The sequence below is a fragment of the Pristis pectinata genome, chromosome 8 (assembly GCF_009764475.1).
Source record: "Pristis pectinata isolate sPriPec2 chromosome 8, sPriPec2.1.pri, whole genome shotgun sequence".
Lineage (NCBI taxonomy): Eukaryota > Metazoa > Chordata > Chondrichthyes > Rhinopristiformes > Pristidae > Pristis > Pristis pectinata.
The window spans coordinates 5,382,563-5,401,605 of NC_067412.1; the positions used below are offsets into that span (position 1 = coordinate 5,382,563).

The 19,043-nt window shown below is 47.0% G+C and overlaps 1 protein-coding gene across 1 annotated transcript in view; it reads left to right on the forward strand.

Annotated features, from left to right (window-relative positions):
- The window catches only part of trrap (transformation/transcription domain-associated protein), a 283,953-nt gene extending 266,619 nt beyond the window's left edge, over window positions 1–17,334 (forward strand). The window contains 5 exon segments of the mRNA XM_052021047.1: window positions 9,351–9,554; window positions 13,466–13,660; window positions 15,858–15,920; window positions 15,922–16,068; window positions 16,071–17,334. Of these exon segments, the coding sequence (XP_051877007.1) occupies window positions 9,351–9,554; window positions 13,466–13,660; window positions 15,858–15,920; window positions 15,922–16,068; window positions 16,071–16,145 (684 nt within the window). The 3' untranslated portion in view covers window positions 16,146–17,334.
- Window positions 17,335–19,043: the final 1,709 nt, after the last annotated feature.

Here is a 19,043-nt window from a genome sequence, read left to right on the forward strand (position 1 = left end):
TGAGCTGGAGTCCAAAGCCTTTTCCACTTCATAACCCGTGGAAGTAGGGATTCCCATTTTCCCTCCAAAACAGCCAAGTGCTAATTTTAAGATTGTTCCTCTGGTTTGGATACACCCGAAATAAGGAAAGTAGTCTCTGCCTTGTCAAATCCTCCTTGAACATCTCGAATTGATCATCCCTCAGTCTAATACATTTGAAGGAAATGAAGCCGCGTTTACACAACTCAGCCTTGGACAGTCAACCTCTAAGCCCTAGGATCATTCTGTGCAAATTAAAGTGAATAATATGAATATTGAGTTGGGAGATACAGTTACACCTAAAGCTTGGATGGCTTCAGCAGCTTAAGGTGATGAAGCAAAGACATAGATAAGAATTACGAAAGAACTATTTTGTATTAGGATTCTGTTATTCTGCTGCTATGTGACTGACCTGTTATGAAGTTAAGTATGTAAAAGTTTGTGCTGATCAACTTGAAGTAAAGGCAGAATGGACCTTGAATATGGAAATAAGACTAATGGACGGTTTTGAGTTACATTACGACGCATCACATTGAAAAGGGATGATTCAAGCAGAATGATTAATGAGTGGGACCTTGGCGTGTCGACAGGGCAGAGAGCAGGAACAAAGATGACTATAATGAGAAAGATAATAAGCCATAGATATGTTATCCAGGCGTGGTGAGAAGTTGCTGGGACCACACTGGAAGAAAGAGGAGACTCGGGGAGGAGGTAATACGACGGACAGGTGTTATATGAGATTCCGATCGAATGCACTTGATTAAGGAGTGCCCTGGCCACTGACCTTCAGAGCGGAGTAAACACGGAGTGAGTGTCTGGCAATTGTGTGATAAGATTATGGGTTGATTGAAATATTACACTCTACTCCTGGTAGACGGAGACTGGAACCTGCAGCACATAAATTACACTGATCTTGATGTCCTGCAATAAATCATAGTATTTCAGAAGTGGCCCTGGTTTCAAAGTCACGGCTCCTTCAGCAGTAACTGGCAGTTGATATTTTACAGCCTTCCCCTCATCAGTACGCTCTTTGCCATCACTCATTGTTCCCTGCTCTGCTGTCCATGAAGATCTCCCTGTGTCCTCCTTCCTACTTCATTACCACCTCATAGTTTGAGCTGCTAGCGACTCTCATTTTGTTCAGCACCCCCAGGCACCTGCATGTTGCACAGAGGATCTTTACTCTAAGCCCCCTGAATCCCAGCTTGAAATACGGCTCAAGCTGTTAGTTTGAGCCGCCCTGCTCCTTGAGGAACATGCCCACAACTAATTGGGCAGATGATATCGAGTCATACTCCCTTGTCTCTTGTGCTTGTGAAAATCTGCTGCTGGTGTTGTCAAAGATATCTTGTTCTTTGGTCTGCTTAAAGAAAATCAAAGAAGAAAGATCTTTCATGTCTGTAGCCACTTATGTGAACTCGGATTGTGCCAATGTAGCTTAAAGCCAATGAAATGCTTTTGAAGTGCAGTGCCCGTTGCATTGTTAAAAATTTTTTTGTGGTTCCAGCAACTTCTCACCATGCCTGGATTTTGGCAGCCACCAGTTCAGCTAACATGTTGCAGCTCTATAAAACTTGGGTTAGGCTACACCTAGAGTATTGTGTGCCATTTTGGTCGCCCCATTACAGGAAGGATGTGGAGGCTTTGGAAAAGATGCCGAAGAGGTTTATCAGGGTGCTGCTTGGATTAGCGGCTATGAAGAGAGGTTGGACAACTTGGGTTATTTTCTCTGGAGCGTCGGAGGCTGAGGGGAGACCTGATAGAAGTTTATAAAATTATGAGAGGCATAGACAGGGTAGACAGTCAGAATCTTTTCACCAGGGTAGAAATGTCAAGTACTAAAGAACATGCATTTAAGGTCAGAGGGGGAGAGTTTAAAGGAGATGTGTGGGGCAAGTTATTTTACACAGAGTGGTGAGTGCCTGGAATGTGCTGCCAGGGGTGGTGGTGAAAGCAGATATGATAGTGACATTTAAGAGACTGTTAGATAAACACGTGAATATGCAGGCTATGGATCATGTGCAGGCAGAAGGGATTTAGTTTAATTTGGCATCATGTTCGGTGTGGACATTGTGGGCCGAAGGGCCTGTTCCTTGTTCAACAGTTCTATGTTCAACAGCAAGTTTCCTCAGCAAAGTGATAATGACCAGATTGCCTGGTAGGTAATATGGGATGCGGAGTAAGTTTTAGCAGAACAGCAGCGAGATAGTCCATGGCATTCCATCCATCCAACTGAGAAGTTGGTGGGGGGGGTCTCTATTATAATGTCTCATCTTGGAAGGTGATATCCCAAACAGTCCCACATTCCTTCAGTGGATATGTTAGACTGCACTGAAGTCTCTGGAGGGGGCTTGGACCCATGCTCTCACAGGTGAGAGTGCTACCCATTGAGCCAAAACTTGCAAAGCTGTTTATTGGGACACAAAGAACCCTGAAGCTGTGCACAGTCCACTGAAACGGCAAGAAAAGTTCGGGAATCTTCCACACAAAAGATTCTACAACATGACTTGAGGCACCTGGAGAAAGTCCTCAAGGAAAGTTGCTTTGGAAATGAAGGTTTCTTGTTGCTTCCCATTCCCTTCCTCACTTTTGGAAGTCTGGTCATGGCCTTGCAGGTCTTTGCTCCAAGTACGTGTCCAATTTCTTTCTGAACTTGCGGCGTGGCAGGTGAATGTGTTCATTTTTCCACACTAGTATTTAGTGTTTGGCAATGCATCCATTTTGTGGCTCTTATGCACTCAGCCTGTCACAAGGGGGGCCAATTAAAATGAGCAGTAAGGCAACTAGGTAAATAAGCATGTCATGTGAAAATGGCACTTTGAGAATCCCAGAGAAACAAAGGACTGCAGATGCTGGAACCTGAATGAAAAACACAGTGATGCTGGAGGAACTCAGCAGGCCAGGCAGCATCCGTGGAGAGAAGCAGGCGGTCAACGTTTTGGGTCAGGACCCTTTTTCAGGATCCTGGGTCCTGACCCGAAACATTGACTGCCTGCTTCTCTCCACGGATGCTGCCTGGCTTGCTGAGTTCCTCCAGCATCCTCATGTTTTTCATTTTGAGAATCCCATCCAGTGCCTTCATCCAGTATCGTCTGAACTCTCCCAGTTGTATTTCAATCCTGCCATCAATTTACGTTTATGATTCATATAATTCCAGAAGAGAAAACATAGAATGATACAGCACAGGAGGAGGGCATTTGGCCCGTCATGCTCATGCCAGCTCTTTGAAACCGTTCTCCAATTAATCCCATACATATGTAGCCCAGAAAATCTTTCCCTTGCAATTATTTATCCTTTTTGTAAATTAATGTGAAATCAGCTTCCAAAGCCCTTTTAACAACAAAAAAAAGAATAGTTTGACCTTTGGCCTCTCGTTATGTTGGATTAAACTTGCATAATGTTGAAATTACACCGCAGTTACTCACCTGGGCTAACTGCGTGAGTAACTGTGTTAGCCCAGGTGAGTAACTGCACCTCCCAAACTCATGACCTCTACCAGAATGATGAGGGCAGCGGATGCATGGGAACGCCACCTCGTGCGGGTTCCCCTCCCAAGTCGCAGCCATCCTGACTGGGCAATGCATCCGTATTCCCTCATCATTCCTAGAACTCCTCCCCAGCAACCTTCAACCATTGGCTCAAGAAGGTAGCTGACCGCCATCGTTTCGGGACTAAACGTCTTGCCAGCAATGCAGACTTCCTGAACAATGAATAAAATGCAAAAAAAACCCCAAAAGCAGTTGGGATTTTCAGGCAAGATCTGGGGGGAAAACTGGGATTTGAGAACAAAATAAGCCGACACCAACCCTTGTGGCGTTTGCTGCAACCTATGGACACGTGGACACCAGCTTCAGTCTGGGTTCACTTCTAATCAACTTGGAATGGGTGGACCAGTTTCCTTCATCCCCAGTCACCTCGGTGAAAGTTACTGCCCACTGTGAGAATAACCCCTCCAGACCTGGAAGGTGTTCTGCCCAATGCCCCTGGTCTTCCAGGAGTTGGCCAATTGCAGTGGGAGCTTGAGGTCTTGGAGGTTCACAGCACAAATGATGTTTGTGCTCCGTCTGAGCTTCCTCTCACCTTCCTTCTCCTCTCCGTCCTATCAACATTTGCACTACTGTTTAATGCCAGCCTCTGCTTTGGATCTGAAAATCAAAAAGCTGCAGGTGCTGGGTATCTGAAGTAAAAACAAACTGCTGGGAACACTCAACAGGTCGGGCAGCATCTGTGGAGAGAGAAGCAGAGTTAACAATTTGGGTCAAAGACCCCTCCTAGATCATGACCTCACCACCATCCATTAACCATTGTACCCGTGTACATTATAGGACAGGATTCGCACCCATCCCATCACTAAGGACCCTCACCACCCAGGACATGCCCTCTTCACGTTACCACCATCGGGGAGGAGGTACAGGAGCCCGAAGACCCACTCTCAACGTTTCAGGAACAGCTTCTTCTCCTCTGCCATCAGATTTCTGAACGGTCCATGAACACTACCTCATTATTCCTCTTTTGCACTATTTATTTATTTTTGTAACTTGTAGTAATTTTTATGTCTTGCACTGTACTGCTGCCACAAAACAACAATTTTGCGACATATGTCAGTGATAATAAACCTGATTTTGGTGTCTGAACATGGAACAGTACAGGAACAGGCCCTTCAGCCCACCGTGTCTGTGATGACCATGATGCCGATCCAACTAATCCCATCTGCCCGTACGTAGTCCATATCCCTCCATTCCCTGCCTGTTCATGTGTCTAAATGTCTCTTAAACTTTGCTATCATTTCTGCTTCCACCACTTCCCCTGACAAGGCATTCCAGGCACCTACCACTCCCTGTGTAAAAAAAACTTGCCTCGTAAATCTCCTTTAAACTATCTGCCCTCTCACATAGATTATAGAACATTACAGCACAGTACAGGCCCTTCGGCCCACGATGTTGTGCCGACATCTTATCCTTCTCTGAGGTCTATCTAACCCTTCCCTCCCACATAGCCCTCCATTTCTCTATCATTCCTATGGCTATCTAAGAGTCTCTTAAATGTCCCTAGTGTATCTGCCCCCACAACCTCTGCCGGCAGTGCGTTCCACGCACCCACCATCCCCCTTATACCTTCCTTCAATCACCTTTAAAATTATGCCCCCTCGTGTCAGCCATAAAGCTATGCCCTCCAGTATTTGACATTTCCACCCTGGGGAGATAGACTCTTCTGTCTACGTCAACATATTAAGTGCAAGCACGCAAGATAAAGGACTAGTGCAAGCTGCTGATATAATGAGGTGATGGGGGATGGGAGAAGGCCATTGTGGATCATGAACCCTGGCATCAAGCACTTAGGCCAAATAGCTCATTTATCTACTGTAAACCTGATACACTGAGCCTTTGCCCAAACACATATGCGTACTTTCCTGTTTTAGAACAGGACTCAGTTCCGTACTCTTTAAAGGAAAAAATTTTAGTACCTTTTAAGTCTTTCTTGGCAGACACTTGTGTGTTTTTCTCTACTTAAGGTCTGTATGGATTTGTAGCTCCTTGCCCATGGCATTTAATGCAGTCGTTAAACGTGAGCTGTGTTGAAGCATTTCCAGTGTGTGCTATTGGGAGCAGCGGAAGTTGGCGTTTCATTGGTGGGGAGGTGGCAGGGACTTGACGAGCAGCAAGACCAGAAAATTAATCACAACTCCAAAGAGCAAACCTCAGTTTACGTTCAGGGAAAACGCAAGCATACTGTCCCTGTTGAAATGAATGGATCGCTTGAAAGGTCAAACTGTGTGTCTGGCTTTGGAGATCTCATACAGGCCAAATAAGGTAGTGCTTCAAAAAGGATTAACATTCAATATAATCTAAATTTGCAAATCCAGCAGTTTACTCTGGTCACAAGCTTTTAATCTCAGAATTGGTGGGCTGTGTTCTTTCTTGTCATTGGTCTATAAGTCCTCCCTAAAATGGGTACAGCAATTCCTCTGTGGATGAGAAGAGAGTGCATTTCATAACTGTTTTAAGTTTCATCTCCATGGCTATTGCCCCATTTCTTTAAGGCTTCCAAAACATTGTGTCCTCGTACTTAGCAAAATTGGACAATTTTGCTTGGTACCATTTCAAGTTCTGTACAGCATGATTGGTTGTCCCAAAAGCCTGAAAGCACATACCACCAGGCTCAAGGACAGCTTCTATCCCGCTGTTATAAAACTATTGAACGGCCCCCAGTACAATAAGATGGACTCCTGACCTCACACTCTACCTCATCGTGGCCTTGCACCTTATTGTCTACCTGCACTGCACTTTCGCTGAAACTGTGACACTTTATTCTGCATTTTGTTATTGTTTTACCTTGTACTACCTCAATGTACTGTGTAATGAATTGGTCTGCATGAAACGTATACAAGACATGTTTTTCACTCTACCTAGGTGACATGTGACAATAATAAACCAATCTACCAACTATCCGATTGGTTCCCCTCACAGTCTGTCTGCAGAACACAAGGATGTGAGGAAGCTACTCAAGGACGTCCCATCATTCATGGTTGATCTGTGGCCTATCTTGAACTTCTTGTCTCCATCATTCTCAACCTTTTATCCAAAATCTACCACTCAGACAGTTCACCCAGCATCAGTTGCTATTGGAAGAAGAAAACTCCAAAGTTCTACTACATGTAGCGGTTAGCGTAACGCTGTTACAGTGCCAGTGACCCGGGTTCAATTCCGGCCGCTGTCTGTAAGGAGTTTGTACGTTCTCCCCGTGTCTGCGTGGGTTTCCTCCGGGTGCTCCGGTTTCCTCCCACATTCCAAAGACGTACGGGTTAGGAAGTTGTGGGCATGCTATGCTGGCGTCGGAAGCGTGGTGAGACTTGCGGGCTGCCCCCAGAACACTATGCAAAAGACGCATTTCACTGTGTGTTTCGATGTACATGTGACTAATAAAGAGATCTTACATGCTGGAATCTGGAGAAGAAAACAAGCTGCTGGAGGGAACTCAGCAGGTCAGGCAGCATCTGTGGAGGCAAAGAAATGATCGACGTTTGCCTCCACAGATGCTGCTTGACCCACCAAGTTCCTCCAGTAGCTTGTTTATTCGGCAAAAATATTCTTGCTAAAATGTGCTGTCTGAAACTCAACACAGTGCTCCAGGTGTTGTTTAACTAGTCCAGCATAACTTTTGCCCACTTGCATTCCAGCCCTGTGTTCGCTTTTTGCTGATTTTTCTATCCCTGTCTGTGACAGTTTCAGCATGACAAAAGTGACTGCACTTTTTCAAGAGAGAATTCCATTGGCTAGGCTTTAGGAGAAACTAAGGTCACCAAAGGCACTGCACAAAATACAAATCATCTATTTTTACAATATCATTTCCCACTCTTCAAAGAAAGAGCAATGTCACTGGGCTGTTTAACAGTTCCATCTGATGCTGCACCGAGATACCTTGGCAGTCTCGATGTAACAACTGGCAGGAAATGAAGCTGCAAGGTTGAACTATTCAGTGATTCAGTCAGGATTGTAATTTCTAAGATCCCAGCCACTGAATATCAATGATCTGTCTGGCCTCATTTTGCGGTTGGGCACGATATTTGAAACCATTTCATCACGAAATCAGAACAAAATCTCAACGGTGTCTGAAGACGTACTTTTCTTTCCAACATAAAATCCAGGTTAATGTGAAGTTGCGTTTGTTGTTGACTAAAGTGTTTCAGTCAAACATGATGGATAAATTCAGGTCCCCAGCACATTGCTCTCAATCTTCCCAGCTTTCACATTTTTCCTGAGTAACCTTCCATCGCTACACGAGTAGCACAAGGGAAAGTTTGAGTGTCTCGTGTCCCTTGAACATACACTTGCCAACGGACTAACCATTCCGCCCAAGGCCGGGTGTTCACAGAACCGCAGAAGCTCACACGTTCACTTAGTGAACTGCTCCAAAGCTTGGCGAAGATTCTTGTAAGGAGGGTTGACAAGCATACTTGGCCAGTAATAACAATGGTAATGGGATAAATATTCAAGTCTTGGTCTCTTAACTCATGTGACAATTGATATGGGAATATGGATCCTGTTAATCACTTGGTTTATCTTCCTCTGTCCCCATTCCTCCTCCCCCTCCATCCTCTCTGACGTCTGCTCCTCTTCTGATCTTCCTTCCCTGGTTCTGTTTTCCTTCACCGTCCTCGCCCTACGCATCAAGTACTTATTGCAGGCTCATACAGTGATGTAGCACAGAAACCGGCCAACCCATTGAGTCCAAGCCAACCATCAACCACCCATTCAATCTAACCCTACACTAACCTTTTTTTATTGTCCCCACATTCCCATCAACTCCCCGCAAATTCTACCCCTCACTTACACATTAGGGGCAAATTACAACGGTCTTTTGGATGTGGAAGGAATTTGGAGTTCCCAGAGGAAACCGCCATCGTCACAGGGAGACTCCACACAGACAGTACTGGGGGCCAGGATTGAACCCGGGTCTCTAGAGCTGTGAGGCAGCTGCTTGACCAGCTGCACCATGTGTCACACATTGCACTTTATTTGAAGCAATGTTCTATGCGCGTGAAGGGCCACGACATCCGTGTCGCCAGGACTAGAGGGCCTGATTTATAGGGAGAGGTTGGGCAGGCGAGGTCTTTATTCCTTGGAGCGTAGGAGACTGAGGGTCGACCTTATAGAAATGTTTAAAATTATGAGAGGCATAGATAAGGTGGACGGTAACAGTGTTTTCCCCAGGGTAGAGGAGTCCAAAACTAGGTTGCATGGGTTTAGGGTGAGAGGGGAAAGATTTAAAAGGGACCTGAGGGGCAACTTTTTCACGCAGAGGGTGGTGAGTGCATGGAACAAGCTGCCAGAGGAAGTGGGTGAGGCAGGTACAATATCATTTAAAAAGCACTTGGATAGGTACGGTATAGTGTAGTGGTTAGCGTAACGCTATTACAGCACCAGCGACCCGGGTTCAAATCCGGCTGCTGTCTGTAAGGAGTTTGTACATTCTCCCCGTGTCTGCGTGGGTTTCCTCCGGGTGTTCCGGTTTCCTCCCACGTTCCAAAGATGTACGGGTTAGGAAGTTGTGGGCATGCTATGTTGGTGCCAAGCGTGGCGACACTTGCGGGCTGCCCCCAGAACACTCTGCACAAAAGATGTATTTCACTGTGTGTTTTGATGTACATGTGACTAATAAAGATATCTTATCTACATGGAGGGGTGGGGCTTGGAGGGATATGGGCTGAACGCAGGAAATTGGGACGAGCTGGGAGGGCACCATGGTCGGCATGGACTGGTTGGGCGAAAGGGCCTGTATCCGCGCTGTATTGCTCTGTGACACTCAGTGACGTGTCCGCACTCTGTCTCCAGGTCCTGCGTGATATTCTGAAGGAAGTCCAAGGCAACATGGTGCCACGGAGCATGTTGAAGGAATGGGCATTGCACACCTTCCCGAACGCCACCGACTACTGGACCTTCCGCAAGATGTTCACCATTCAGCTGGCCTTGATCGGCTTCGCCGAGTTCGTCCTCCACCTGAATCGCCTCAATCCGGAGATGCTACAGATCGCACAGGTACTCGCTGCCCCCAGTGCTTTGTCACAGAAGTCTGGGACTGGGGTGGGGGAGATGCACGAACTTGCTCAGGACAGGTGTCGTTCATCACAGGGCGATGGGACAGTCACCACCCCTGGTTATCTCACGCTGAGCTGCAGCCTGTTCAGCAATCCACACTAAAAAGTCTCTGACAGACTCGTCAGAGAAAGAGACTGCTTATCTGATCATTGGGGAAAGTGTGCACTAAGTGGTTACCTCTTCACTGATAGCCTTGTCACAGAAACGTCAATAATTTTCATTTTATAACAAGTGAGTAAACTGATGGAAATCTCCAGTGATCAATGTGAAGCAATGTCTTTGCAGTCACTATTTCAAGTCACAGTTGTGATCTGGTTTCATTGCTTTTAATCCACTGAATCCCACAGATTAAAGATTTGCATTCAATCGATTGGCCAGAAGGTCTAAGATGCTCAGAATTGCTGAACAGCTCCTTTGGTTAAGGACCTTGTTTGAAAGAGGAACACAAGAACGTACGAAGATAGCAGGAGTAGGCCAATTGGTACCTCAAACCTGCCCCACCATTCAGTACTGTACTCTAATCTACCCCAGACTCTTCTGTGCCAGTTCCCCATAACCCTCAATTCCCTGATCTTTCAAAAATTTATCTACCTGCCCCCAGTGATGCAATCTCCACAAACCCTCCAGAGCAGAGAATTCCAGAGATACACCACCCTCTGTGAGAAGAAATTCCTACACACCTCAGAGGAATGAGAGGGGATTGTATAGAAACATATAAAATTATGAAAGGGATAGATAAGATAGAGGCAGGAAGGTTGTTTCCGCTGCTAGGTGAGACTAGAACTAGGGGACGTAGCCTCAAGATTCGGGGTAGTAGATTTAGGATGGAGATGAGGAGGAACTGCTTTTCCCAGAGAGTAGTGAATCTGTGGAATTCTCTGCCCAGGGAAGCAGTAGGGGCTTCCTCATTAAATCTACTTAAGACACAGTTAGATAGATTTTCGCACAGTAGGGGAATGAAGGGTTATGGGGAAAAGGCAGGTAGGTGGAGCTGAGTCCACGGCCAGATCAGCCATTATCTTATTGAATGGCGGAGCAGGCTCAACGAGCCAGATGGCCTCCTCCTGCTCCTATTTCTTAAACGACATCGCCTCCTTATCTGGTAACTGAGTCCCCTCGTTCGACGCTTTCCCACTAATGAAAACATCTCAACGTCTACCCTGTCATGCCCCGTTATATGCTTCACTGAGATCTAAGATGGAACTTTGTACAGGTGCCAATGTGTCCATTAATGTTATACAAAGTAATAAGAATTAGTGTTTCTGATTGTAGGGCCAGAAGATGGCCCCTCTGCCTACTTTATGAGTAATTCAAAGTAATCAGTAACTTGCCCTGTTTTATCTGCCTTAATTCTGCATCCTTTCCTACTTTTGATGCAACCTAAATCCACCAGTCTCTACTGAAGGCTCCAGTTATCCCTCAGTAACGACAGCCCTTTTTATCTTGGGTTGGAGCGGGGAGGACATGGGGTCACTGACAGAGCCGGGGGGAGGGGGTGTCCCAGATTTCCACTACCCTTTGTAGAGAACATACCAGCCCCTCGTGAACAGCTGAATGATAAAGTAAAGCTCGTCTTCAAACCTTTGCTCAACCTCACTGTTGGAGGGAATATTCTATCTATCTTACCCTGTAAAATATTTATTGGCAAGTTGAGTTGTAGAAATCTAAGGAGTCAAGATCCAAAACTCATTCACCAGGTTAATTGCTGGGATGAGAGGGTTGTCATATCGAGAGGGTTGAGTAGAAAGTTAATGGCAGGATTCTTGGTAGTGTGGAGGAGCAGAGGGATCTGGGAGTCCATATCCACAGATCCCTGAAAGTTGCCTCACAGGTGGATAGGGTAGTTAAGAAAGCTTATGGGGTGTTAACTTTCATAAGTTGAGGGATCGAGTTTAAGAGCCACGAGGTAATGATGCAGCTCTAAAACTCTGGTTAGACCGCACTTAAAGTACTGTGTCCAGTTCTGGTCGCCTCATTATAGGAAGGATGTGGAAGCGTTGGAAAGGGTGCAGAGGAGATTTACCAGGATGCTGCCTGGTTTAGAGAGTATGCATTATGAGGAGAGACTAAGGGAGCTAGGGCTTTACTCTTTGGAGAGAAGGAGGATGAAATGAGACATGATAGAGGTGTACAAAATAATGAGGAATAGATAGAGTGGACAGTCAGCGCCTCTTTCCCAGGGCACCAATGTTCAATACAAGAGGGCATGGCTTTAAAGTAATGGGTGGGAAGATCAAGGGAGATATCAGAGGAAATTTTTTACCCAGAGAGTGGTTGGGGCATGGAATGCGCTGCCTGGGGCAGTGGAGGCAGGTGCATTTGTCAAATTCAAGAGATTACTAGATAAGCATATGGAGGAATTTAAAATAGAGGGATATGTGGAGGAAGGGGTTAGATAGTCTTAGGTGAGGTTTAAAGGTCGGCACAACATTGTGGGCCGAAGGGTCTGTATTGTGCTGTACTGTTCTATGTTCTGAAAGAGGCGAAACAGTTCGGGTTTGTATTCCTTCGAGTTTGAAAGAATGGGGAGATGACCTTATTCAAATATATAACATCCTAGGGCTTGACAGGGTGGATGTTGAGATGTCTCCACTGGTGGGAGAGTCACGAGCAAGGGACATGGCTACAATATAAGGGGCCAGTCACTTAAAACTGAGCGTCAAAGAAATTTCTTCTCTCAGGAGTGAGAATCTCTGGAATTCTCTCCTCATGAGCGTGGTGGGGGCCAGATCAATAGATATATTAAAGGTGGGGCGAGAGGGAGATTGAGGGCTGTGGGGAACAGGCACAGAAGAGGAGATGAGGCCAGCATAGATCAGCCATGATCATATTGAATAGTGGGTCAGGCTTGAGGGGCCGAGTGGCCTACTCTTTCTATTTTCCTATAGTCTTATCCAGGAAACTTGGCTGCCTGGGAAGAAGGGATGTTTATTTAATATTGTTCAATGGTTTAATTCTGGGTTTCAGCCCCGGATGGTCCAGGAGATTCAAGAGTAGAGAAGTCGTGATGAAGGATTTTTGATCTGAAACGTTAATGTGCTGCTTGGCTGGCTGAGTTCTTCTAGCATTTTCTGTTTGTATTTTGGACTTCCAGCATAAGTAGGTTTTTGGATTTTCATGTGAGCACACTGTGACTGAGGAACAGCTCTTTCTGACCTTTCTGTCCACCTGAGATTATATTATCGAAGCAATTGACCCTTGGTTGAAAAAGTGGCACTGCAGATGTCTTGGAATTGGTTTATTATTGTCACTTGTACCAAGGTGCAGTGAAAAACTTGTCTTGCATACCGATCGTACAGATCAATTCATTACACAGTGCATTGAGGTTGTAAAACAATACAGAATGCAAAGTGTCACAGCTACAGAAAAAGTGCAGTGCAGGTAGACAATAAGGTGTAAGGTCATAAGGAGAAGATTGTGAGGTCAAGAGTCCATCTTGTTGTACTAGAGAACAGTTCAACAGTCTTATAACAGCGGAATAGAAGCTGTCCTTGAGCCTGGTGGTATATGCTTTCAGGTTTTTGTATCTTCTGCCCGATGGGAGGGGGGGGAAGAGAGAATGTCCGGGGTGGGTCTTTGATTATGCTGACTGCATCGCCAAGGCAGCCAGAGGTATAGACAGAGTCTATGGAGGGGAGGCTGGTGGTCCGTGATGTGCTGAGCTGTGTCACAACTCCTGCAGTTTCTTGGACTTGGGCAGAGCAGTTGCCATACCAAGCCGTGATGCATTTTCAGAGCGATGCTGTTTTCTTTATTAAATACAATATTTGCTGCTGGGTCTACATTGCTTTTGCCTTCCTTTGCTGTGGTTTTTACTGAGTGGGCCGCTGTTATTTGACCTTGTGCTCTAGGACACCGGAAAGCTCAACGTCGCCTATTTCAGGTTTGACATCAACGACTCCACCGGCGATCTGGACGCGAACCGCCCTGTGCCATTCCGGCTCACTCCCAATATCTCCGAGTTCCTCACCACCATCGGCGTGTCTGGGCCACTGACTGCCTCGATGATAGCCGTCGCTCGATGCTTCGCACAACCGAACTTCAAAGTAAGGCTCACGGGGCAGTGTTCTCTGGCTCTCTGTGCAACCAGTCTGTCAGTTGGGATGGGATTGTGCATGAGGCTGCCTGTTTGGTCGAAAACTGGAGGATGTCCACTGTTAGTGAACGTGTCGGGGAAGGGACAGACGTCGGCCCAACTGGTCCGTGCTGAGTAAGGTTGCCACCCTCAGCTGGTCCTGTTTGGCCCATATCCCTCTAAACCTTTCCTATCCACCTGCTTGTTGAAATGTCTTTTAAAAGTTGCTGTTGATAAGATATTTATTTATTAGTCACATGTACATTGAAACACACAGTGAAATGCGTCTTTTTGCGTTACTGAGATATGTTGGGGGCAGCCCGCAAGTGTCGCCACGCTTCTGGGCGCCAACGTAGCATGCCCACAACTTCCTAACCCGTACATCTTTGGAATGTGGAGGAACCCACGCAGACATGGGGAGAACGTACAAACTCTTTATAGACAGCACATTCTCAGTAATGCAGAGACACATTTCACTGTGTGTTTTGATGTATGTGTGACTAATAAATAAATATCTTACCAATAACAGCTATTAAAAGACATTTTGATAAGTGGAATAATGGGAAAGGTTTAGAGGGATATGGGCCAAACGCGGGCAAATTTACTTGCCTCGACTACTTTCTTTGACAACTCATTCCATATACCCACCACCCTCTGTGTGAAGAAGTTACCCCTCAGGTCCTTTTTAAATCTCTCCCCTCTCACTTTAAACCCATGTCCTCTAGTAGTTTTGTTTGCTTTCCCTGGGAAAAAGACTGTGTACATTCACCTTGTCTATGCCCCTTGTGAGTTTATACACCTCTGTAAGTTCATCCCTCACCCTCCTATGCTCCAAGGAATAAAGTCCTAGCTGCCCAACCTCTCCCCATAACTCAGTCTCTCGAGTCCTGCAACATTCTCACGAATATTCTTTGCACTCTTTCCAGCTTAATGACGTCCTTCCTATAACAGGGTGACCAAAACTGTACACAAATGTGGCCTTACCAACGTCTTATACAAGGGGTTCCGTAGTTGAAGTGTGGACGTGGCAGTAGGTATTGAGAAATGGCAGCCAATTTACACAGGACAGTACGGCACAGGAACAGGCCCTTCGGCCCACGATGTCTGTGTCAACCAATCAAAAATTTATACACAGTAACCTCCCACTAGACAGGACCTTATTTGATTGACGGTTGAGAGACTGACATTGACCAAGGCTCTGGGCTGACCTTCTTGCTGCTGGTGGGATTAAGTGCTGTGGGAAGATGTACATCCATCTGAGGGAGTAGCAGAGCCTCAGTATTACATCTGGTTGTGCAGTACTGGACTGGAGCCAGTCCACAAGGTTGAGTGTTCCAGTCTGTGTTCACAACCAGAGAGATGGCTACCAATTGAGGCGAGGCAGGCACATTCTGCTGTTCATAGGCGAGGTTCTTACGAACAATGCAAGGAACGTCCTTGCGCTATCTGTCTGGACTAAGTGGCTTCAGTATTCAACTTCTTGGGCTATCATTATCCTGGGCTCCGTGACTTAACATTCCTTGTGCAATCTTTCATTGGAAAGTGATGAGCTTTATTGAATTTTAATCAGAATGAAGTGAGACGGTAAGATCTCCAGGACTGTCAGATGCCTAACATTTCTGATGAGCAAACCTATCACATTAATTTTCTCTGCACTGAAAAATTCTGCTTTGATGATCAGGTTAACAAACTGTCATAAACGATTCTAAACGTGAGGCTTCCTGCAGTCACTGCAGTGTGTGATGTTCGTCCACTGGGCCAGAGGCAACCTTGCTGCCTTTCTACCGCTTCCTTCTCCTCGCCTTCCCCGTCTCCTGTCTCCCTCATGGCCTCTCCCTCTCTCCTCGTCATCCCTTCCCTCCCTCGCCTTCCCTCTCTCCCTCCCTCGCCTTCCCTCTCTCTCTCCCTCGCCTTCCCCTTCCCTCTCTCGCTTTCCCCTTCCTCGCCCTCCTCCTCCCTCGCCCTCTTCCTCCCCCTCGCTCCTTCTCCCCCTCCCTCCCTTGTTCTCCCCCTCGCTTGCCCCTCCCTCCCTCTCCCCCCTCATTCTCCCTCTCACTCTCCCCCTCGTTCACTGCCTCTCCCCTCCCTCGCCTCCTCCCCCCCCTCCTCCCCCCTCCGGTGCTGCTCCCTCGACAAACCTGTCCTGACCCCTCTTTCTCCATCTGCAGGTCGATGGCATCCTGAAAGCCGTGCTGCGGGACGAGATAATCGCCTGGCACAGAAGACGCAGGTAGGAGCACGTCCTCTCCGCTCTCGGCGGCTGGCCAGCCCGAGAACATGGACGGCCAGCAGCTGGTCTCGCTGGTGCAGAAGGCAGTGACCGCCATCGTGACCCGACTGCACAGCCTGGCTCAGTTTGAGGGCGGCGAGAGCAAGGTCAAACACCGCTGGTGGCCGCCGCCAACAGCCTGGACAACCTCTGCCGCATGGACCCCGCTTGGCACCCCTGGCTCTGAGGCCCGAGCAGCCCCCAGGTGCCCAGAGAGGACTCTGCTCCCCGTGACGTTGCTCGGTTACAGGCACAGCAAGTGCTGCGGATTACCGTCTTCCATCTTGAGGCTCTGTTCAATCACGCAAGGCTTCCGGCTTTTAAACGGGACCCTTGGTTACAACAGGTGGGGAAGGGGGGTGTGGCCAAACCAGCAGCTAGTGCTCCCTTGAGTCTGTCACTCCCACAGAGGACACAGAGAGCGGAGTGTTACTCCAGTGCGAGAGAGGAGAGAAATACGTCTAGAAAAAGTACAGAAGGGGTGGGGGAGGGGGGGGTGGGGGGGGGGGCGCGGGTGAGAAGACAGAAAAGCAACCAAAGGTTTAAAGCCACAGCAGTGAAGTATACGTAATAGTTCGTAACTCCTTGCTTCCAAACTTCGGAGTGGAGTTTGTGAAAGAGCAGGAGGACTGGGGAGAAAATCACAAGGAAGCCACCTGACTAGAGTTGAACTCAGTACTACTTGCCGAGTACCCACAGGATCCGTCAGTCATCTTTAAGTTTCACTTACCACGGAGTATTTGTACAAACAGATGCCTTTCCAAGCGAGGAATGGGGCTGTGTGATAAGGCACTTTGTAAAAATTCAGGAAGCATCACGGTTTCAGTCACAAGTTGCTTCTGTTGTTCCGGACCAGACCGGGGCGGAATCAGTTCCAATCCATTCCTCTACTGATGAGGTGCCAGCACTGACCAACTTGAAGACAGACAGGTTGGCTGAATGTAGGAGATAGCTGCTTCAATTTTAATTTTCTTTGTGTAGCATTCTGAAAAGGGAGCTGTCATTGAAACTGAACATGTCATTTATTCTGGGTCCTGTGTGGGAGACCCAACAGGATTAAATGCACGGATGCCAGAATATCTGAGGATTTATCGGGCTCCCCTCGTACTGTTGAAGATGCCTCCAACAAAGAGTTTGTGGGCTTTTGCAAGGTATTGGAGATTTTTCATAAGGAATGTGCTTTTACTGATACAAGTCAGTTTTCAGTCCGGTACATCTTGTGTAATATTTGTAGCCTAGTCTGACCCTTGTTTTGTAATTTATGAATTTTTATTTTTACTTTTTTAAAAATATTGGATGCTTTTTCAACCAGTGCTTTGAAATTCTTCCATGATGGTAAAGGAAACTGCATTTCTGTACAGAACCTTTTGGTAAAAATAAACCCTTTTGTAATGAAAGATACTTGCACTAATGATCACTTAATGTTCATGGTTCAATTTGCAAACATGCCACGTCGTGTGATTTTTTAAAAAAATATATTCATTCAAGGGATGTGGGCTTCACAGGCTGAGCCAGCATTTAATTGCCCATCTCTAGTTGCCCCTGAGAAGTTGGTGGTAAGCTGCCTTGTTGAACCGCTGCAGTCCTTGAGGTGGAGTATATCCACGGTGCTGTTGGGGAGGGAGTTCCAGGATTTTGACCCAGTGACGGTGAAGGAACAGCGATACGTTTCTCAGTCAAGATGGTGTGTGGCTTGGAGGGCAACTTCCAGGGGGTGGTGTTCGCCGGGCTATTGCTGCCCTTGTCCTTCTAGCTGGGAGAGGTGGTGGGTTTGGAAGGAGTCTTGGTGAGTTTCTGCAGTGCATCCTGTAGACGGTACAAACTGCTGTTACTGTGCGTCGGTAGTGGAGTGAGTTAATGGTGTGGATGGGGGTCCCTGTCAAGCGGGCTGCTATGTCCTGGATGGTGTCGAGCTTCTTGACTGTTGTTGAAGCTGCACTCATCTAGGCAAGTGAAGAGTGTTCCCTCACACTCCGTGACTTGAGCCTTGTAAATGGTGGACAGCTATAACACAACTAATATTGTTCATTTTGATCCAAACTTACCTATCAAAGCAAGCAATTAGGGGGCAAATGGGATTTAGTGCTCTGATTGCAAGGAGCTTGGAGCACAAGAGTAAGGAGGTCGTCTTGAGATTACGCAGGACTCTGCTGCATCCTTACTTGTAGTTTTGGCCTCCACATCTCAGGAAGGACATCCTTGCCTTGGCAGCCAGCACGGTGTAGCTTGGATGGATGGATTCCTGGGATAATTGAGGGACGGATTGAAGTTCGCCCGTACTCACAGGACTTTCGAGGAATTGGGGGGGTGGGGGTGACCTCATTGAGATGGAAGATTTGAAAGGGCTGTCAGGGCAGGAGCCGAAAGTCTTCCTCGCTCTCCCCGCCGTGTCTGGAACTCAGGGCACAGCCTCGAGGCCAGGTGTTAGCCGTGTGGGGCCGGGCAGAGGAACAGTTTCGTGCCAAGGAATGAGGGTCGGAGTTCTCCACCCTGGAGAGCTCTGGACGCTCAGTTGTTACGTATCTCTGATGAGCTTGATGGAACTTGGGGAATAGGAGGATTGTGGATCAGATGGAAAATGAGGCTCCGAATCGGCTGCAATCTCATTAGCTGGCAGAGTGGGATTGGCCCCTGTTGTTCACAGTCACTAACCTGGCACTCTGTTGTTGGATTCCGCCCCTGGTTGCAGCAGTGGAGAGTGTTCCTGGCCGGTCCACCACCGTACAAATCATCTGTTTCCAAATGCCTACCTCCCTCATAAACTTTGCAGAAATATAACACGGTACATTCACACCTCACCACTCACATAGAACACTACAGCACAGTACATGCCCTTCTGCCCACGATGTTGTGCCGACATTTCATCCTGCTCTAAGATCTATCTAACCCTACCCTCCCACATAGCCCTCCATTTCTCTATCATTCATGTGGCTATCTAAGAGTCTCTTAAATGCCCCTAATTTATCTGCTCTCACAACCTCTGCCGGCAGTGTGTTCCACGTACCCATCATGCTCTGTGTAAAAAAAAAACTTACCTCTGACATCCCCCCCTTGTATTTTCCTCTAATCACCTTAAAATTATGCC